Below are 22,648 nucleotides of genomic sequence, written 5' to 3' on the forward strand. Positions count from 1 at the left end.
GCACAACTTTCTGCCTCAAAGGCGAGGGTGCTACCCACTGAGGTACGGCTGACACTTTTAGAGCTACACTGTTGAATGAATGGTCCTATTTTATACAGTGAACTGTAGTTAACCTTTGTGTTACTTTGCGAGACAATACATGCCTTAAATTATTTGCACCAAAGGCACTGATAACTTGTGTGTGATTTGCTAACCGTGTTTACATTTGAAGTGCTGTACTTTGCCCCACATGCCCTCTCTCTCATCGAACTTGTAACACATTCACATTGCAACAGAAAGAGGCCAAAATGGAATTGCTGCGTTCTCGTGATGGTTAAATGGCAAAACCTATTAATCTTCTAACACTAAAAATAAATCAGCATTAAATCATTAATCAAACCTCCTTTGAGGGAAATGTTGAGCTGCAGAGAGAGCTCCCTCTGGCGGCCGCAGTGGGTTGCTGAGCCAGGGTCTGAGAGGATTCCTAGTTTGATCCCGAGCCTGCAGGATAATCTCAAATGGCCTGGAGTTAATGGAGGGGGTAAATCAGGCTCTGCCCCTGATCACCATCTGGTGGCGCCAGCTGGAAGTGTTCGAGTCCTTTCAAAGAAAAAGAACTTGCATTTCTGTAGCACCTTTCACACCTCAGCACATCCCAAAGCACTTTACAGCCAATGAAGTACTTTTTGAAGTGTAGTCACTGTTGTAAGCGGTTAAGCAACGCCTCGATTTCAAAATTCTCTGTTTCCAAATCCCTCCCCATCTCTGTAATCTCCTCAGCCCCACAACGCCCACCCCCCCGAGATATCTGCGCTCCTCTAATTCTGCCCTCTTGAGCATCCCTGATTATAAGCACTCAACCTTTGATGGCCGTGCCGTCAGCTGCTGAGGCCCCAAGCTCTGGGATTCCCTCCCTAAACCTCTCCACCTCGCTCTCCTCCTTTAAGACTCTCCTTAAAACCTCTCTTTGACCAAGCTTTTGGTCACCTGCCCTAATTTATCCTCATGTGGCTCGGTGTCAAATTTTTTGTCTTAAAATACTCCTGTGAAGCACCTTAAAGGCGCTATATAAATACAAGTTGATGTTGTAATGTGAGAAACGCAGCAGCCAATTTGTGCACAGCAAGCTCCCACAAACAGCAATGTGATAATGACTGGATAATCAGATTTAGTGATGTTGGTTGAGAGATAAAATATTAGGCCAGGACACCAGGGAGAACTCCCCTGCTCTCCTTCCAATAGCGCCCTGGGATCTTTTATATCCACCTGAGGGCAGATGGGGCCTCGGTTTAACGTATCACGTGAAAGATGGCACCTCCGACAGTGCGGCACTCCCTCAGCACTGCACTGGGAGTGTCAGCCTAGATTTTTGTGTTCAAGTCTCTGGAGTGGGATTTGAACCCACGACCTTCTGCCTCAGAGGCCAGAGTGCTACCCACAGAGCCACACTGTGGTAATACAGGACTGCACAACAGTGAACACACTTCAAGAGCAATCCGTTGGCTGTAAAGCATCTTCGAACATACTGTACTGAGGACAGGAAAAGGCTATTTCTTTCTTTACTATAGGGTGAAAACTCCTCAAGAATGACAGTCGCTAAGTTAAAGACTTCCTTCAGAAAGGATTTAAGAGAAAGGAATTCCTCATTTAATGCTTTGCCCAAGGAAACTTGCGTCTCTGGCTTCGTGACGGCGTCAAGGAGTGAAATTCCCATGGCACGGAGCCATGTTGACTTACCCAGGTGAATAGATACCGAGTACGACTCTCCTTCAAAGTAGCATCTGGAGTACCGTGTTCAGTTCTGGGACTGCACCTCAGGAAAGATTTACTGGCCTCGGAGGGGAGCGCAGCGCCGATTCCCCAAAAGGGCACGGGGGCGTAAGAGGGTTAAATCACGAGGACAGGTTGCATAAACTTGGCTTGTTATTTCCTTGCGTTTAGAAGATGCGAGGGGATGATCTGATTGAGTTCTTTAAAATGTTTTTTTTTTTTTTTTTTAAAAAGGATTTGGTAGGGTGGAGAAAGTTCTGCTGGGGAAACTAAGAACACAGGGCGGGGGCCATCTTCAAATTAGAACCAGGCCCTTTAGGAGGGGAATCAGGAATTCATAGAAAACATAGAACAAAAGGAGCAGGAGTCGGCCCTTCGAGCCTGCTCCACCATTCAATGTGATCATGGCTGATCCTCTATCTCAATACCATATTCCCGCTCTCTCCCCATACCCTTTGATGCCTTTTGCATCTAGGAATCCATCTACAGGAAACTCTTTGGTATCCGGCACCGACGGGACCGGTTGATTAAAAATTCCGGAAAACAGAGAGGGTTATCTACCGAGGCTATTTTTAACAAACAAAAATTTAAAAAAATCAAGAAATGTGCAGTATACAGTAATTGGGTACTCGCCTACAGAATGTTGTGTTAAATGGATGGTGGAAGATGCTGCCAGTTGAGGGGAATCCATAACTCTAATTACTTAACGGTAAAACAAAACTTATACAGTAAACAACTATACAGCGCGGGAGAGTCACACTCCTGTTATTGAGGTGTTCCGACTTTCGACAGCGCCAAAAAGCTGAGTAGTGGCAGTTTGGAGAACTACCCCCACTGACTAACTCGGCCACCGCGAGAGACTCGGACTTGGACTCGGCAACATTGCCGGTTATTGAGGTGTTGCTTTCGGAGTATGAGTTTTTGCCGGTTAATAGAGAATTAGGTGCCGTTTAAACGAGAGTTTCCTGCATCTCCTTCTTAAATATATTCAGTGACTGGGCCTCCACAGCCATCTGGGGTAGAGAATTCCACAGGTCCACCACCCTCCGAGTGAAGAAATGCTTTTCACACAAAGGGTAGCAGAAATTGGGAACCGTCTCCCCGAGAGGCTGTGGCCGCTGAGGGTCGATTGGAGCTTTCGAGACGGAGATGAGATTAATTAGGTAAGGGCAGCAAGGGATACAAGGTAAAGCAGTCCATTGGTGGCACCATTTGCTGGGCTTTCAATCTGATCAACGCTCTCGCACAATTTTGCACAAAGAAACACAAGACACAACATCAAACCATCGAGATGATTTGTTTTGTTTTTTTTTGCATACAGATTTTATTTAACTTAAATCTTGTACTGTAACTACTAGAGAAAAGCCAAGAAAGAAGAACCTAGAACTGCTTTAGCCTCAGCTGGTCAAAATAGACAAGTTTTTTTCATTTTTTTTCCCTCTTGAATGAGAAGATTCCATAATATATCGAAATAACAGGAATAAATTCTTACAACAGAATGTACAAAACATTTGAATTTTTTTTTTAAACCAACGATCAAATCTCCATATAAACACAGGACTTGTATGAATAATTTACACACAGCAAGTCATTTTTTTTTGTATTTAACAAATTGGCCATCTTTACTGCTCAATTAAAAAAAAAATTAATCATTTAATAAACGACTTGTGGGGTGGGGGAAGAAAACCTTCCTTGCTATACCGTCATCTAAAGTGTTCGCCTTTCCCTCCTGGAGGTAGTAGTAATCTCTGGCCAGTCTTTATCTATTAGTGTCCGCACTGAACTGTACAAGGAGTGTTTTTTTTAAAAAACAATTAATATACAAGGACAACGACTTGAGGATTGAAGTCCAGCAGGCTGTAGAGACCGAGCTCGACTCGTGTCTGTTTCTGCACCGCCCTCATTCTCTCGAGATAACTGGCCAGAATTGAGGGCCTACCAAAAAATAAAATGATAATCCTCAGACTTTCATTCCAGGCTGGACTGGACGACTGAATTCGACTATATTCTCTTGGACTCGTTCTACTGTTGGGCAGTAATTAAGTGCCTTTATTCAGAACTCCCTCGTTTCAACCTGAATAGAGACAACCGCCAACAGCAGCTCGTTCTGGCCAGCTCGGTCTCTCGACCGTTCCTGGTCTGGGATTCACTTCCATTTCTAGATCCCTTACGCTCCCCCATCAAGGTGTTGCCAGATGGCCTGTGGAAAACTAACCCTCCCCTCGTTTAAAAAAAAAAAAAAAATCAAAAACCGAAACTTGTGCTCCGAACACAAAGTACCAAAAATTCCCCAGCACCCATCACTGCATCACATCATCTGCAATTAACAGTCACTGGAACAACACTACACATACACAGAACCGGGTCTTGGCTTTGCCATTACTTGGGAGTCCTGGTTATAAATGGTCACCGTTCTTTTTAAGCTCAGTAACTCGTTGTCCTAAAGATATCTCCCAAAATGCTCCAATTCCTTTTATTTTGTACCCAAAATGTTCCTGACCGCGTTTTCTTTTTGAAGATTCAGAAGGTGCGCCAGTTTTGGTTGTGTAGACCACATCTACACCACATTCCGCCATCTGTAGTCCCCTGCCCCTCTCCTTTTAGCCTCAATTCTTCTGAAGAAAGAAAGCATCTCCTGATCCGACACTGTCGTACCAGTTGATTGGGGCATTTGTCGCACCTCAGATACAATAATGAAGTGCCAATATGATGGTGTCGTCCTTGCATTTACTTATATCACTGCAGAAACACCTTTAACAGAACCCCCCCCCCCCCACCTTTTAACTTCAATGTTTATGTTCTCGACTCCGTCCCCTCTAACTTGGAGGATAGGACAATCTGGGTAGCCAGGTTACTTGGCAACCGTCGCATGTACCACTCTGATTGGCTGGCCTAGGGAGAGGGAAGAAGTCGTCAATGGCTGCCATCCATTGTTTTTGGGCTCAAGTGTTTGGATAACTTGAGTTGGGGTGCGGTGTTAGTTGGGTCCCATCCACGTTTTCCCAAAGGCAGACAATACCCGCACGAGAGAGATTTCAGCCTCGGTCTTATTTCTTAAGGCTAAAGGGATATGGGGAGAAGGCAGGGACAGGGTACTGAATTTGGATGATCAGCCATGATCTCATTGAATGGCAGAGCAGGCTCGAGGGGCCGAATGGCCTACTCCTGCTCCTATCTTCTATGTGACTAAACTGCTCAAAACAGATCTGGTGATTGATTGACTCCTTAGCATACACACTGCTCGTCAGCTGTGTAGCTGATGAATAATGGAAGTTGAAAAAAATCTCATTGTTTTTAAAGAGACTTTTCCCACCTCCCCCTCTCGATCTATAATCTCTGTCCCTCCCCCCATCTCTCCTGAAGGCACCAAATCCATCTGGGTCCACAGGCTGCAAGTGCCCTCGAGAGCCGTGCCCATGTGTGAGCACCAACAGGTACCCCAATTCTGTCCTCATCCAAACTCCGCATGAGTGTGCTCCCAGTCAGGGAAACCGGCCTGATTATCTTCACCACCCCCCTCCCTCACCCATCTCTAGCCCAGGGGTGAAGAGGGCAACTGTACTTGCCCCCCAATTGCCAAAGGCACTTTTCATTTTGGCAGTTGAATCAGATTACAAGTTGGTACACGGAAGGGTCCTACTGGGTTGGCCCAGCCTGGCCCCCTACTCTAAAGCTACATTGGCCGTGATGGTTCGACATTCCCTGCCCAGCTATGATCCCAGATGTCAATGAAAATAATATTTAGTAATAAACATACCCGTAAACCACTGGCAGTTAATGAACTCTGAACGGTTTGCTTTGCTCTAGATTTTAGCAGATCAGAGAATGTTGTTTCACCATATACCACAACAGGTCCCAAACACGCTAAAACGAAGGAGAACGGCACACCTTTCCGTTCATGACTTGCCCGCGTACATTTTAAGATTTGATCCGATCCGTTCTCTTCGTTGCAAACTTTACTTCAGAAAACGGTTCGAAGCAAGCCAGCCAGTAGCCCTTAGGAGGTCGGGCGTTAGTCAGTCTCCCAGTTACAGCACTGGATTGCGAGATTCTGACTAGGCGGTCACTCCGAACTCAGCTACTCCAGGAGGCCAAGCTGCAAGAATCCCCCAGCCAGACTACAAGAGGTGCTGGCAGAACACTCCATCTTGGGGAGGGGGGGGGGGGGGGGAGAAGATGGATTTCGGCAAGAGGATCCTTCCCAATCTCAAACCTAGCCAGCCAATAAGGAGTGGTGTGTACGAAGGTGTCTGCGGACCAGTTTGCCTGGTCCTCCTGGCTGAAGGTGGACAGTGCCGAAAGCAAGGAGGAGGAGGGCCAAATTATTAGTGAATATCGGTGTTTCACATCGGCGACATTGAATGAATGGGGTATCAGAGACCCCTCAATCGGACAGATATGACACGATTCATTCTAGCACTTGATAGTACCAATCAGATCTGGGATGGAACACAGCATTATCCCTGTAAAACTTCTAACAAACATTAAACCATAGGACAGCACTACAAAGTATTATATAATATTTTTGGACAACACTGGATTGGTTTTCTCAACCATGCTGGTATCTACCTTGAGGTATCCCTTTTGTTTGGCCTAATGTACATTAAGATATCTTATTAATTTTGTTACAGAAATTATGAAAAGACTCCCCTCGACATATTATATTTTCACGATTTTCCTTAACCCCCTGCTAATTCTCAAAAGTTTTTTTTTAAAGATATATATATATATTCGATAAGCCAATGAAATGAAGAGAGTGGTGATATACGCTAAGCTGCTACGGTCATGAACCTTGAGGGTGGTGTCCCATTGAATGCGGTTTCTATTTCAGGATCAGCCTCGGTATGTGGAATGAAGAGTCAGGACAACGTATGCGCAAGTTGCCAGGATGCGATTGGGGCAACCGAGAGGCTTGCTTCTGGAGCTGGCCCTGCAGTAACTGTGATCAGTCTGCCCTGTGTTTTACACTCATGGCCAGCTCTCACTTGTTCTAGAGGTCACTAGAATTATCCCCGGAGTCCGTGTGTTATGATCTTTGGTCTGTTTTGTGGGGAGGGGAGCGGGGGAATTTTTTAAAATATAAATGTATTTTGAAACAGCCATGAAGGTCTTTACGATCGACTGGATTTCTGCACTGAATATAACACTGTGTACTAATGGAGCTAAAATATAAACGGCAAACCCACAAGAGCTGGAAACACAAACAGTTAACACGGAAAATACAGTCAGTGTCTGTGAGCAGAGAACGTCTCGATCTTCTGCTCAGTGCTGGCTTGACCTGTGTGTTTCCAGCATACTCTCTCTCTCTGTCACTGCGTTCACTGATATTGCCGCTAAACTGGGCTTGCCAGGGTCTCCCTACTCTCTCGAGCCTCGGCCCCTCTCTGTGCTGGGTGACCCCCTTGAGGTGTTCAAAGCTGCTGTTATGCTGACTCTGGGGGACTTTAGTGTGCGCGCACTGATGCTGTCTGATCTGGCTCCAAGAGTCTTCAGCTGGCATAAGGGTGTAACAGAGTAGATGATCACCAAAATCAAACTGGCCTACACGTCGAGATGACAAATGAGCGTTTGAAAATCTCACTCGCATAAGTGAAACTTACTGACTTCCCCCCCTCCCCACTCTCTGCCACATTCTGGAGTAAAGCTTTTCGAGATCACCCCCCACCACCAACACCAGGTGCCGCAACACCTTTGCATGCCAGCTGTGAGCGTTGAATGGGTTGTAGGCTGTTCAGCCGTGTGGGCATCACACCGCCAAGCGCCATCCTGTCCTCACTCGACAAGCAGGCTTTCCAGTGCCAGTCATTGCGTGGTGACCAGGAGCAGGGACCCTGGCCAGCTTCCCCTCTCCCTACACAGGGGCACTGAGGACAACTGCAACACCATCACCGCCAATCCGATCGGAGCTAACTCAATGCAGACCAGGGATCACCCGGGCCGAGGCATTGGAAGTTCAGAGAGGAAAAAAAACCTCTTCCTGTTTTCAACCGCGGAACCGTCACCCGATTAGACCATTTGTCCTCGTGGCTTTTCTTTCAAAGGGGTCTTGCTTAAACCTCTGCCCTACTTGAAAAGATAGGTTAAGGCAGAGGGGGGACGTGAACCCTCTCCACCCACGGCCACCTTTTTTCCCCCCCTTGTTCAGATGTTGACTGACCTGCCTGGCACCTCCAGCTTTTAATGGAGGTTTGCACATTTAATTCAAAGCAACAAAAATTTACTGTTGCTGGGAGTCGGTGAACTGCACCCCCCCCCCCCCACCCCAAACTCACTGATCGCGGGCAGTAACCTCGCTAAGATAACGTGTTAACGCCTCTGCTGAAAGAGCAAGCTCTTACAATTTGCGCCAGGCCTGAGACTGCGACTATCACAAGCCCAACTTCCAAGGCCTCAAATCTGAACCGGCCTCCTTCGATCAGGTCCATTCTTTCAACTCGAGTACAAAAAAAAGTCACTACAAGCTTCCAAAAGGACACAAGAGCCTCAACTTTAGCAACAGGCATGTGGCAGGCTTTCATTTGAGTTGTTACCAAGGAACGCATGTTGGGGATATTGTCAACGGCAAATATGGCAGCAGCAGCTTAGCAACGGGGCCTCCTTGGCGACCGACATCGAGCCTGTTCTCGACGCACCAGAATCACCAGCTTTTGAGAATGCCAGGGGGTTTATGCAAGGGGGGGAAAGGTTTGTCTGATCGACACAGAGAACGGATATGACAAACGAGGGACGCAGCCCAAATCGATAATTCATCCAGGCCATTTGAAACATGGGTCCCCATTAGAAATATACAAGAAAGAAAGAATTAAGATCTTTCTTTTTTTTTCAGGGGCCCTCCCAATTCAGTTTTTTTACACAGGTACAATTTCGTTCGGTCAACAAAGCGGGACACAGTCCCTTCAAACAGCTCGGACCCAACACCAACAAGCCCATTTCCCAAGTCAGTGACATGACAGTATGGTAACGAAGTGCTTTCAATGATCTATACAGTTGCTAAGATGGCCACGGTGTTGTTAGTGATTTTTTGTTTTTTTAAATTTTCTCTCTCTAATACAGATTTCATCTTATTGACGATATTGCAAATCAGACAGCTTAACAAACATTCGTAACCAGCTTGTGATCTGAGGGTCTATACGGTTGTGATCATCAATATATGTGCGAAGTGGAAGAAAGGGTTGCTAGGTTAGCAGGTCACCAGTTTCATGTCCGAACCCTAAAACCCATGCCCCCCAGAGAGAAGGGGCTCAACCTTGCTTGGTTCAAAATGCACCGCCAATTACAGGAAACTTTCGATTAACCGGCCCCTAAATAACCGGAAATGTCGGTTAACCAGCAAAATTCAGGAGTAGGTTCAGGTAACTTATTACTTTTTTTTACTCCATTTGTTGCTGTGCAAGGGTGTGGCTGCAGCTGTTGCTAAGCTACAGAGACGCTTGCAACTTGTGGCCATTGTTCTACACTTGCAACAGGGTTTGTTGCTTTATACGGAGCTCTCAGCTCTCCGTATCTTTTACTATAGCGTTCGGTTATCCGGAATTGTTGATGAACTGGCACCACGTCGGTCCCGTCTGTGCTGGATAAAAGAAAGTTTCCTGTAATTCCAAAAATAAAACCCCCTCCAAGAATCATTATGAGCCTCATTTACCCCAACGTACTAAGCCGTTGCTTAGTGGCTCCGAAATGCCAATTGGGGGGGGGAAAAAAACCTACCCTGAATTCTCTCCACATCTTTCCCAACGAGACTGGCTCTTGCTGGGGTATATTTCCCGGGAGAATAAGGCAGCCCCGACCGGGTGGGCGACGGCTGCCAGTCTTCCCGCGCCAGTCCAGACCGCGAGGATCGGCGGGCTGCTCGACCAGGGGAAGAGCGCGTCACACAAGCCAAGCCGGGCAAATGAACTCTTTCTATCAGCGCTGGGGGTGGGGTGGGCAGGATTGAATTTGCAAGCTGGCCCGGCAGTGCATCTGCCCAGTGAACCAGCACAGGAACCCTCTCAGCCGCAGCAACAACAGCAACCATCACCAATTAACAAAAAAAAAAATCATACGGGTTTTAAACTGAGCGAAGGCTGCTGGAAATAGGAGTAAAGCTGCATCAAATTCCGTATTTTGTAGATAATAGATCATTTTCTTTTTAAATGGGCCAAACTCTGGACCGCCACGGTAAATTCTACCCAAGTCACAGCTCAAGGACACAGATAGATGTTCCTGGCATTAGAGGGGGGCGGGGAAGAATTGCAAGAGCCCTTAACAAGGACTGCTCCGGACAGCTCGGACCGAGACTACCCTTGCAGTTGTCCTGTTGTACATTATTGCTGTTTTACTTGTTATTGTAATGTTTTTAAGTTACGATTCTCTCCCTCCCTCACTGAGCACTCCATTTCCGGGGCCAAAGGACGTTTTTACATCGGACATTTAACACTTCAATTAGAGCCAGCAGATTTCATCCAACTATGGCCAAGCCGATGCTCGTGAAACCCTTATTGTTCAATTTTTGCGCTCGAGGTGAGGGATGTTGTTGGCGCTCGGGAACGGAATACTTTTCTCTTTCAACATCAAGAACTCTTGAGATCAGGTGCAGCACAGGGTCGATACTCCCTCCACACTCCCAGGGCAGGTACAGCATGGGTTAGATACAGAGTAAAACTTCCTCTAAACTGTCCCATCAAACACTCCCAGGGCAGGTACAGCACGGGTTAGATACAGAGTAAAACTTCCTCTAAACTGTCCCATCAAACACTCCCAGGGCAGGTACAGCACGGGTTAGATACAGAGTAAAGCTCCCTCTACACTGTCCCATCAAACACTCCCAGGGCAGGTACAGCACGGGTTAGATACAGAGTAAAGCTCCCTCTACACTGTCCCATCAAACACTCCCGGGGCAGGTACAGCACGGGTTAGATACAGAGTAAAGCTCCCTCTACGCTGTCCCATCAAACACTCCCAGGGCAGGAACAGCACGGGTTAGATACAGAGTAAAGCTCCCTCTACGCTGTCCCATCAAACACTCCCAGGGCAGGAACAGCACAGGTTAGATACAGAGTAAAGCTCCCTCTACACTGTCCCAAGAAAATGGGGTGTCTTTATTGTATAGAATACATCAGACATTTGAGACGTTAGTCACTTGACCTCCAGCATCTTCAGGCCGCACAAACACTACTAAACGCAGTGAACGGACATGGGTAGGGAGAAAGGCTCGTGGGCCAGCATCAGTCAGGTTGCTTGGTTCCATGCCAGTCTTTGGACTGCACCCGGACCAAACTGCGGGGCGAGTTCTGCCACTCCCTGGTGCTTCGCTATTTGGTGGGAGCGCTCTTGACCGTACAGGGGGCTGACCCGAGGTACCAGGAAAGGCATTTCTAGAAATAAAAACAGAACATGGAGATACTCAGCAGGCCTTTCTAGAAACGTGTAAAGTAGGAGATACCTCGCAGCTACACCAGGTCAATCCAATTCTGCTTTACCTCGCTGTGTCCAGCCTCTTGTCCCTGGGCTGGGCCACCCCCTTGCTAAGGAAGGCTTGTTAAGCCATCGTCCCAGCAAGAGTGCCGCCTGCACCTCGGTTAAGAAAGTAGGGACAAACGGACTCAAAGTTGGTTTGCTCGGTTTTAAGCCATGGCGAATCTGGCCATTGCACCCACAGTTTACACGGTACGACCCTCGACACAACAGGACGGATGGGGAAGGGGGTGAGGGGTGGACGTCTGGCTTTTCCTACAGCCCCCTCCCTCCCTCCCCACTGGAGACCGTTTCCCGCACCCACACCTGCTGCAGGCCGGAAACGGCTTCTGCAAAAAATTTTTCGGTAGATGGAGAGAGAGAAAAAAAAAATTGGTGAAGTCATTTTAGAATTATTTCTGCAACTTGCGCGGGGGGTGGGGACGAATCGCCACTCCCGTTAGGGAGGAGGCGCTGAAGGAAAAAGAGTAGAAATGAAATTAAATCAAACGGACTATAATTCGGGCGCACCCCCCCCCGCGCAAAAACCACTGCTAAACGTGAAGTGCGCGCCTCAGCAGGTTGGTCGCCATGGGAACCGGTGGGGCCTACCTGATAAGACAACACATTCCTGACCAGACAGAAACCCCCCCCACCCCCCCCAGGGATTTCCCGGCAACTGTTGTAAGTTCGCCCTTGATGCCAACTTTAGGGTCGGCGGTGATTAACTGAGGGGTCTGACCTTTAACCCTTGCCCCCTCAAACGAAGCTGGTGACCTCTGTAAATCAAGCAACCAAGTCCCTCTCCAAAGACTTTAAGTGTTATGTGGTTTGTGGATTGTTTTTTTTGTTTGTTTGAGGTTTCCCGGATACTGTACTGTCTCTCAGATTGCTGAATGCGAGATGTATTTTATATATAATATAATATATATATAAAAAATAAGAGTGAGGTAGATAAATGCTTAAAAACATCAAACAACAACAAAAAATTGTCCCCTGTCAGGTAACATTTAAAATACTACTCTTCTAATCAGTACTGATTTCAATTTGGGGCATTTTACAGTGATCTTAACTGATATTACAAAATAAATTAAAAAAAAAATCCTACATAGATTACCTTTTTAATTAACAGAAATTCAGAATAATGCTATGGGACAGTGGCAAAAATAATAATAGGAAGCCAGGAACTATTTTAAGAAAGGAATAGCCAAAAATAAAAACACTACAAACTTTAATGTTACCTCTGGTCACAAATATCAGTCTTTTATCTATTCGTATTTTTTTTTGCTCTTGTACTTAAGTTAACTTCCTTCCAGTCCAGGTGGGATGGGAAGTGTCCTATGAACAAAAGCCCCCTCAATATTTGAACGTTTTCTCAGCATTCGGGCAGCGGAGAGCACGAGCAAACACACACGTCAAGCCAACCTCGAATGTTGGCGTTTCTGAAAATGCTGGCGTGAGCATTTGCGAATCGCAGTGTCAACCCCTTTAACTTGGTTTCAAAATAACTTGGTAGAGGTTCAAATAAGCGCCCCCCCCCCCTTCCCTGGAAAAGGGGGGTGGGGGAAGAGAGGTACGAGGAAAGTCGCAACAAAGCACAGAATCAGGAGGAGAGGGTCGTGGAAACACCCCCCCCCCCCACCTTTCCGTCATACTTTCGCGATGGCTGAGGAGTGGCGGTAGGAACTTGGGCTGGGCAGCAACTTCACCCAGAGCCTGGAAAAATTTGATATCCTGAGATCAGGAAAGGGTCAGGGGCACTTTCAGTTACCCCTTAGCCCGTGTGGCGAATGTGGACCCTGGTCACAAAATCTTTCACTGTAGGCCGAACCGTGTGTATTTCTTTTTTTTTTATTTTTTTACTTGAACCTCTACCTTTTCCTGATGTTTAGACTTCACTGCCTCTTTAATATTTGAGTTTTGGTGATGCCAGAAAATGAGTATTGGGCTGGTTATTATTACCAGTGCACTATCGATTTTGGCAAGCTGATATATTTATTAATAGCCATTGCTCCTGATAGGTTGCCATTAGCACGAAGCAATCACTTGAAATCATACAACCCATAAAAAAAAAATACACAATAACTCTGCAATGTCAGATTTTAACAGAGCGTAGAGTCAGTTAAATGGACAACACGGCCAACACAAGATGGCCGCCGGTCCGGCCTACTAAAGCCTCAATTCTGGTAATAATTGGGGAAAAAAAGTTTAAGATATGCAGCCAAGAATAAAAAAAAAATCTTGCATTCGAAGTTGAGCCGTCAGAATAACTAACCCAGTTTGGTAAAAAAAAACACAAGAGGTCTGGTTTTTTTTTTTGCGGGGGGGGGGGGGGGGGGGGAAGGAGGAAGGAAAGAGCAAACAATCTCTACATATGAACAAAAAATGAACATGGAAACACTGAGAAAGACATGTACTAGTATTAAACAGTTTGACCTGAGTATATTTTTTTTCACGCCCTGCACTGATTCAGACGCAAGTTCTCGACCAAAAAAAAAAAAGAAAAACGACGTTTCCGCTCGGCTATGTTATAATCATTTGAGGAAAAGAAAAAAAAATGGTTCGCAATCGTGTGCTGAGCGAAGGTGACGCACGAGTAACAAGACGTAAGGAAATGTCTCCCGTTTTTTTTTCTCTTCGTTAATTTTTTTTTTGTGTTTTAGAAAATAAAAGGCAGCAGTCCGCGGCGACTGCGCAATCGGAACCATTAACAGGAAGAAAACAGGAGTCAATTTGAACGGTTGTATAAAGCGTTAAGAAACTGGTTGAAGGAACAAAATGGAAGGGGCGGTGGGGGAAGGAGAGGGAGGAACGGAGGGGGAGGGGGGAGCAGACCTGAAGGTAAAGTTGATTTAATCCCCAGTTAAAGGAAAAAATTTTTTTAGCAGCTTTTCTTTAAAGACAGATGGATAATAAATCATAAAAGTTATAAAAGTGACACAATGAGTATTCAAAGAATCAATGGTCGAACATAGAACTGCAAGACCCATTCACTAGAATTCTAATGTAATAGCACTGAACACATCAGAGAATACTTAGCACTTAACTGCTCCTTTTTTTGTCCTTTTCTCTCGCTGTTGTCTCTTTTCCCCACGCACACTCCCAAGAGGCTGCACGCCCTTCGCTCCGTCCTTTTTCTCTTCTCGCTCACCTCTCGCCGTGAGCGCGTGGAGTGGGCCACTCCCGCCGCACCCGTGATCCAGGACGTTTCCTCTGCCCACCCCCCCCCCCCCCCCGCAACGACGCTGCCTTCTTTCCGCCGCCGCCGCCGTGCAGCTTTTTCCGTCGGGCTTTGCTTCGACGTTCGGTCAATCCCGGTGTAGGTTGATGAGACAGGTTGGTCGATGGGATGTGCGTGCGTGGTGCGTATGCGTGTCCGCTTCTCCGCGAAACACTCGCTTTTTTTTTTAAAATCCCGCCCGTCGTTCTACGAGTTGAAATACATTTTTTTTTAACAAAACTATTTCTTTTAAATTTTGGCAAAATTTGGCAGCAGTAAGAGATGACGACACCAAAGACACTCTGATGGCCCCAGAAGAGAAATGCACTGCGGACTCCCCAGAACAGGGAGCGATCGGTTTTAGGGTCAGATCTGTTAAAAAAAAAATATATATAGACATAACATTTATGTCTATATATATCCATCTATAAAGACCTGTAGTGAAAGTGCCAGGGATCGGCGGGGAGGACCCAGGCAGCGTCTCTGTTGAGAAGTGCTCCTCTGTTGAACTTTAGATATGTTTAGACTATGAAGCAGTGAGAGACCAAGGACCGAGTGTCTTGTATCACAAGTTCAGCTGAGCCCCCTGTTGTGGCTCTCGAATGTTGTCCGTTATTTTTTTTCCAGAAAAAAAACTGTTTGCATATGAAAAATTAGTGTGGTGACTGAAACAAGTTCTCGCCACTGTGCAGCAATGGCAGTTTGAGATCTACTGAGATACAGTCGGTTTTATTGTGGTGTGGTGTGTGTTTTTTTTTCTTTGTTTCGCGGGGCTGGGGGGGGGGGGGGGGCGGGGGCGGGGGATCAGCAGGCTGTCGACTGGGGCAAAGGCAACACCTTCTCGTTCTTCCTTCCCCCGTTCATGTGAGTGTATGGCTGCCGCTCGTCAAAGCTGGCTCGTAGGACGACACCTGGTCCATTTTCCACTTTGTGGCCTGAGTGTTTGTCAGTGTGTTGGAGCGTGGAGGAGGGGTCGAGGGGGATGCTCTCCATGTTGTCGGCCTCGATCTCAAACTCCTCGACGTCCCGGACCTTGCAGTCCTCGCTGTAGAAGAAGGCGACCTCTTTGAAGGAGGGCTCCAGGTCGACTTTGATACTCTGGATGATCTCCATGAAGGCGGGGCGCATCTTGGGGTTGTACTGCCAGCACAGCCGCATCAGCTCAAACCTAGCGGAGGGGAAAGAGAAGCCGGTTATGGAGCGGGAAGGGCAAAGGGAACGAACAAAAAACAAGCCCCGTGACAGAATCACAAAGCAAAAAAAAAAAATCATACCGATGGCTTAGTGGGCAACGACAGAACCTGATGGAATAATACTACAGGAAACTTTCGTTTATCCGGAGGTTAAATGTCCGGAAAGCTCTATCCACCGGCAAAATTCAGGAGTCGGTTCAGATAAGTTTTTTTTCTTTTCGTTGCTTTTTTTCTCCATTCCTGGCTCTGCAAGGTCTCGCTGAAGCTGTTGCTTAGCTACAGAGACGCTTGCAAGCTACGGCCGACTGTTTTGAAGTTGTTGGGTTTGTTGCTAGATACGGAGCTCAGAAGCTCCGTATGTTTAACATTAGCGCTGGTTTGTCCGGCAGTTTTGATGGGACGGCAACAGCTCGGTCCCGTCGGTGCCGGATAGCACAAAGTTTCCTGTATATGTTTCTATATTAAATATATTCAAGAAGGAGTTGGATATATTTCTTGAGGCTAAAGGGATCAAGGGATATGGGGAGAAAGCAGGGACCAGGTACTGAATTTGGATGATCAGCCATGATCTCATTAAATGGCGGAGCGGGCTCGAGGGGCCGAATGGCCTACTCCTGCTCCTATCTTCTAATATCCCAGGATCTGGAGGGGTGGCAGTGGGGCCAGGATAGAGGGTGGGAAGGGGCGAGGAAGGAGGATGGGAAAGAGGTTTGGGGTGGGGGGGGGGGGGGGGGGAGAGGAAGAGGACGGAGGGAGGGGGTTGGAGGGGGGAAAGAGAAAGGAGCAGGCTTGGAAGTGGGCGGGAAGGGGAGGAGGAAGAGGGAAGAGGCCGGGAAAGGGAGGAGGGGAGAGGCTTTTAAAAACATTGCCTTGAATCTGAACATCTCTTCCAATGACGGTGTGTGGTTGAGCAGCGAGAATGGAGGACATTAACTAGCTGATCGGAGATGGAATTTTGGCTGGGGGGGGGGGGGGGGGGCTTAGTGCCCCTGCTTTAGGGAAGGACACCCAGCCAGCGATCACTCGGCGTTGCGTTCCGCACATGTGTGTGGGCAGGTCCAGGGTGGCCAGTGACGAGCTCCACAGTCGAATAGCCCACGGAGAACTTGTGCCCGAAGAACAGCCAGAAGCACGGGGAACGTCTGCGCTCAAGGGTGGGGGGAGGAAGGGCAGGAAAATAGGGTTGAGAGAGAAAAGGAAATCTCTGAAATACCGACTATGTACAACAACAAATAAAAGCTGTTTGAGCTCAGCAGCTCACACACTCTCTCGCTCTATCTCTCTCTCTCTCTCAGCTGCCGAACTGAAAGAAAATAGACAAACCAGCTGTCTCTCCGTCACATGGCAGCCCTTGGCTTAGCGCTGTGTAGCTACAGGGCAAGAGCGAGCAAACCACAAACAGCAAGTGTGACTGCCCGAGCGTGTGACATCAGGGTGAAGAACAGCATGTGACGCCTGCCGCCCGCCCCGGTTGCATCAGCTGGGATGATGCTGGTCTGGGAACCTGCGACCACAGACCATACTAGGACATCCCGTGCCTCTCACTTGTGGATCTGGAAAAGTGCGTGCGCGGAGAGCAGGCAAGTGAATATTTATTTATAACGCGGCCATACATGGAGAAACCGGATTTAATTTCAACTCGCGAAAACAGTCCGTCCCCGCCCCCTTGGCCAAATCAGCAACATGTTCAATAAAAAGCACAATGTCCACCCCCCCCCAGCCAGCTCAGACTGGCAGCTGGCACGCCCCTCCGGTGCCACCCCCCCCCTCTCCCCGCCAAGTGGGCATTCTTCAGGCTCAAGCTTGGACAGTGGCTGCCAGTTGGCCGTTCGACTACAGGCGGCATTACACCCCGCCCTCGGCCGGCTGGAGTCGCCGAGCAGCGGCGGCGGAGGAGCAGGCACCCTGACCAAAGGGGGCGGCTGGTGCTGACCCGACACCCTGAGCGAGAGCTGGCAGCTCACCGCAGACTGGGTGCCAATCTGCGACCTCCCCGTCCGTATGGCTCAGTAAGAAGAAAGATAGACTTGCATTTCTACAGCGCCTTTCACGACCTTGGGATGTCCCAAAGCGCTTTACAGTCATTGAAGTACTTTGTGAAGTGTAGTCACTGCTGTGATGTAGGAAACGTGGCTGCCAATTTGCGCACAGCAAGCTCCCACAAACAGCAATGTGATCATGACCAGATCATCTGTTTTTGTTATGTTGGTTGAGGGATAAATCTTGACCCAGGACACCGGGGAGAACTCCCCTGCTCTTCTTCGAAATAGTGGCCATGAGATCTTTTACATCCACCTGAGAGAGCAGACGGGACCTCGGTTTAACGTCTCATCCGAAAGACGGCACCTCCGACAGTGCAGCACTCCCTCAGTATCACAGTGGAGTGTCAGCCTGGATTTTTGTGCTCAAGTCCCTGGAGTGGGACTCGAACCTTCTGACTCAGAGGCGAGAGAGAGAGAGCGTGCTATCCACTGAGCCACTGACTGACCCGCGAAGTGGTAGTTCACTCATCAGGGTACCTGCTCTTTGGCAGAATTAAATTTGGGAAGATTCAAATAGGGTGGTACATAAAAAAAAAAAAAATTTTTAATTCAAAAAAAATTCTTCTGGGGCTGCGGGCAGTGCTGGCAAGGGTTGCGTGTACTGCCACTCCCTGGTTACCCGGAGTAGTGATTGCTATCTTGCGGCACGCAGGGTGGGACTGGAGTCACAGATAGGCCAGACCAGGTAAGGACGGCAGGTTCCCTTCCTTGAAGGACATTAGCGAACCAGTCGGGCTCTGGCATCGTTCCTGCTCCTTAATCCTGGTACCAACCCACAAATGACCAGATTTAATCAATTCAGTTTCACAGCTTGCCACGGTGGGATGTGAACTCTTCTGTCTAGAGCCAGAAACACTGCGCCTAAAGGTTTGAACATTTTGAAAGTGCCAAAAGAAATTCTTATCACAAACGGTTTGAAATTCTTCCCATCGCAGTCTCTCACTTCCTGACTATAATTTAGTGTTGAGCAGAAGGCCTCATCATTCATAACTGGGGCGAGGGATCGGACATCCCGAGAATTTCAATACTAGTGGTGTGCAGTGAAATTTCCTGCCCAGCTGAGAGCTGAGAGAGAGAGAGAGAGAGCGAGCGCGAGAGAGAGAGAGAGCGCGAGCGAGCGCGAGAGAGCGAGAGCGAGAGAGCGCGAGCGAGAGAGAGCGCGAGCGAGAGAGCGCGAGCGAGAGAGAGCGCGAGAGAGAGCAGCGAGCGAGAGAGAGCGCGAGAGAGAGCGCGAGAGAGAGAGAGCGCGAGAGAGAGAGAGCGCGAGAGAGAGAGAGCGCGAGAGAGAGAGAGCGCGAGAGAGAGAGAGCGCGAGAGAGAGCGCGAGAGAGAGAGCGCGAGAGAGAGCGCGAGAGCGCGAGAGAGAGAGAGCGCGCGAGCTAGAGAGAGCGCGAGCTAGAGAGAGCGCGAGCTAGAGAGAGCGCGAGCTAGAGAGAGCGCGAGAGAGAGCGCGAGAGAGAGCGCGCGAGCTAGAGAGAGCGCGAGCGCGAGAGAGAGCGCGAGCGCGAGAGAGAGCGCGAGAGAGAGCGCGAGAGAGAGCGCGAGAGAGCGCGAGAGAGAGCGCGAGAGAGAGAGCGAGAGAGAGAGCGCGAGAGAGAGAGCGCGAGAGAGAGAGCGCGAGAGAGAGAGCGCGAGAGAGAGAGCGCGAGAGAGAGAGCGCGAGAGAGAGCGCGAGAGAGAGAGCGCGCGAGAGAGAGCGCGCGAGAGAGAGCGCGCGAGAGAGAGCGCGAGAGAGAGAGCGCGAGAGAGAGAGCGCGAGAGAGAGAGCGCGAGAGAGAGAGCGCGAGAGAGAGAGCGCGAGAGAGAGAGCGCGAGAGAGAGAGCGCGAGAGAGAGAGCGCGAGAGAGAGAGCGCGAGAGCGCGAGAGAGAGAGCGCGAGAGCGCGAGAGAGAGAGCGCGAGAGCGCGAGAGAGAGAGCGCGAGAGCGCGAGAGAGAGAGCGCGAGAGAGGGAGCGCGAGAGAGAGAGCGCGAGAGAGAGAGAGCGCGAGAGAGAGAACGCGAGAGAGAGAGAGCGCGAGAGAGAGAGCGCGAGAGAGAGCGCGAGAGAGAGAGCGCGAGAGAGAGCGCGAGAGAGAGCGCGAGAGAGAGAGCGCGAGAGAGAGAGCGCGAGAGAGCGAGGAGAGAGAGAGCGCGAGAGAGAGCGCGAGAGAGAGCGCGAGCGCGAGAGAGAGCGAGCGCGAGAGAGAGCGAGCGCGAGAGAGAGCGAGCGCGAGAGAGCGAGCGCGAGAGAGCGAGCGCGAGAGAGAGCGAGCGCGAGAGAGCGCGAGAGAGAGAGAGCGCTGAGAGAGAGAGAGAGACGCGCGCGAGAGAGCGCGCGCGAGAGAGAGAGAGAGCGCGCGAGAGAAAGCGCGAGAGAGAGCGCGAGAGAGAGCGCGAGCTAGAGAGAGCGCGAGCTAGAGAGAGAGCGCGAGAGAGAGCGCGAGAGAGAGCGCGCGAGCTAGAGAGAGCGCGAGCTAGAGAGAGCGCGAGCGCGAGAGAGCGCGAGCGCGAGAGAGCGCGAGCGCGAGAGAGAGCGCGAGCGCGAGAGAGAGAGCGCGAGAGAGAGCGCGCGAGAGAGAGCGCGAGAGAGAGAGCGCGAGAGAGAGAGCGAGAGAGAGAGCGCGCGAGAGAGAGCGCGCGAGAGAGAGCGCGCGAGAGAGAGCGCGAGAGAGAGAGCGCGAGAGAGAGAGAGCGCGAGAGAGAGAGCGCGAGAGAGAGAGCGCGAGAGAGAGAGCGCGAGAGAGAGAGCGCGAGAGAGAGAGCGCGAGAGAGAGAGCGCGAGAGAGAGAGCGCGAGAGAGAGAGCGCGAGAGAGAGAGCGCGAGAGAGAGAGCGCGAGAGAGAGAGCGCGAGAGAGAGAGCGCGAGAGAGAGAGCGCGAGAGAGAGAGCGCGAGAGAGAGAGCGCGAGAGAGCGCGAGAGAGCGCGAGAGAGCGCGAGGAGAGCGCGAGAGAGCGCGAGAGAGGGAGCGCGAGAGAGAGAGCGCGAGAGAGAGCGCGAGAGAGAGCGCGAGAGAGAGAGCGCGAGAGAGAGAGCGCGAGAGAGAGAGCGCGAGAGAGAGGCGCGAGAGAGAGCGCGAGAGAGAGCGCGAGAGAGAGAGCGCGAGAGAGAGAACGCGAGAGAGAGAGCGCGAGAGAGAGAGCGCGAGAGAGAGCGCGAGAGAGAGAGCGCGAGAGAGAGAGCGCGAGAGAGCGAGAGAGAGAGCGCGAGAGAGAGCGCGAGAGAGAGCGCGAGCGCGAGAGAGAGCGCGAGCGCGAGAGAGAGCGAGCGCGAGAGAGAGCGAGCGCGAGAGAGAGCGAGCGCGAGAGAGAGCGAGCGCGAGAGAGAGCGAGCGCGAGAGCGCGCGCGAGAGAGAGAGCGAGCGCGAGAGAGAGAGAGAGAGAGACGCGCGCGAGAGAGCGCGCGCGAGAGAGAGAGCGAGCGCGCGCTGAGAGAGAGAGCGCGCGAGAGAGCGCGAGAGAAAGCGCGAGAGAGAGCGCGAGAGAGAGCGCGAGAGAGAGCGCGAGCTAGAGAGAGAGCTAGAGAGAGAGCGCGAGAGAGAGCGCGAGAGAGAGCGCGCGAGCTAGAGAGAGCGCGAGCTAGAGAGAGCGCGAGCGCGAGAGAGCGCGAGCGCGAGAGAGCGCGAGCGCGAGAGAGAGAGCGCGAGAGAGAGCGCGAGAGAGAGAGCGCGAGAGAGAGAGCGCGAGAGAGAGAGCGCGAGAGAGAGAGCGCGAGAGAGAGAGAGCGCGCGAGAGAGAGCGCGAGAGAGAGAGGCGCGAGAGAGAGAGCGCGAGAGAGAGAGAGCGCGCGAGAGAGAGCGCGCGAGAGAGAGCGCGAGAGAGAGAGCGCGAGAGAGAGAGCGCGAGAGAGAGAGCGCGCGAGAGAGAGCGCGAGAGAGAGAGCGCGAGAGAGAGAGCGCGAGAGAGCGCGAGAGAGAAGAGCGCGAGAGAGAGAGCGCGAGAGAGAGAGCGCGAGAGAGAGAGCGCGAGAGAGAGAGCGCGAGAGAGCGCGAGAGCGCGAGAGAGGGAGCGCGAGAGAGAGAGCGCGAGAGAGAGAGCGCGAGAGAGAGAGCGCGAGAGAGAGAGCGCGAGAGAGAGAGCGCGAGAGAGAGAGCGCGAGAGAGAGCGCGAGAGAGAGCGCGAGAGAGCGCGAGAGAGAGAGCGCGAGAGAGAGAGCGCGAGAGAGAGAGCGCGAGAGAGAGAGCGCGAGAGAGAGAGAGCGCGAGAGAGAGAGAGCGCGAGAGAGAGAGCGCGAGAGAGAGAGCGCGAGAGAGAGAGCGCGAGAGAGAGAGCGCGAGAGAGAGCGCGCGAGAGAGAGAGCGCGAGAGAGAGAGCGCGAGAGAGAGAGCGCGAGAGAGAGAGCGCGAGAGCGCGAGAGAGCGCGAGAGAGAGCGCGAGAGCGCGCGAGAGAGCGCGAGAGAGAGAGCGCGAGAGAGCGCGAGAGAGAGAGAGCGCGAGAGAGAGAGAGCGCGAGAGAGAGAGCGCGAGAGAGAGAGCGCGAGAGAGAGAGCGCGAGAGAGAGAGAGCGCGAGAGAGAGAGCGCGAGAGAGAGCCGAGAGAGAGAGCGCGAGAGAGAGAGCGCGAGAGAGAGCGCGCGAGAGAGAGAGCGCGAGAGAGAGAGCGCGAGAGAGAGAGCGCGAGAGAGAGAGCGCGAGAGAGAGAGCGCGAGAGAGAGAGCGCGAGAGAGAGCGCGAGAGAGAGCGCGAGAGAGAGCGCGAGAGAGAGCGCGCGAGAGAGAGAGAGAGCGCGAGAGAGAGAGCGCGAGAGAGAGAGCGCGAGAGAGAGAGCGCAGAGAGAGAGAGCGCGAGAGAGAGAGAGCGCGAGAGAGAGAGCGCGCGAGAGAGAGAGGCGCGAGAGAGAGAGCGCGAGAGAGAGAGCGCGAGAGACAGAGAGAGAGAGACAGAGAGAGAGAGACAGGAGAGAGAGAGAGACAGAGAGAGAGAGACAGAGAGAGAGAGAGACAGAGAGAGAGAGAGACAGAGAGAGAGAGAGACAGAGAGAGACAGAGAGAGAGAGAGACAGAGAGAGAGAGAGAGACAGAGAGAGAGAGGAG

At 50.8% G+C, this 22,648-nt stretch overlaps 1 protein-coding gene across 2 annotated transcripts in view; it reads right to left on the reverse strand.

Moving 5' to 3' along the window:
- Positions 1–22,648, reverse strand: part of igf1ra (insulin-like growth factor 1a receptor) — a 305,819-nt gene that overhangs the window by 4,181 nt on the left and 278,990 nt on the right. The window contains exon 21 of one of the 2 annotated variants that reach the window (XR_015074380.1): positions 14,232–15,572. Coding sequence is in view for 1 of the 2 variants with exons in the window: in XM_085972351.1 (XP_085828477.1) it covers positions 15,209–15,572 (364 nt within the window). In the remaining variant the exon portion in view is untranslated. Of the gene's footprint in view, positions 1–3,190; positions 15,573–22,648 lie in introns of those variants that run through there. The other variant, XM_085972351.1, reaches the window with a different exon arrangement.

The sequence above is a fragment of the Somniosus microcephalus genome, chromosome 32, assembly GCF_052327205.1.
Source record: "Somniosus microcephalus isolate GS21.2 chromosome 32, FLI_Smic_1.0, whole genome shotgun sequence".
Classification (NCBI taxonomy): Eukaryota; Metazoa; Chordata; class Chondrichthyes; order Squaliformes; family Somniosidae; genus Somniosus; species Somniosus microcephalus.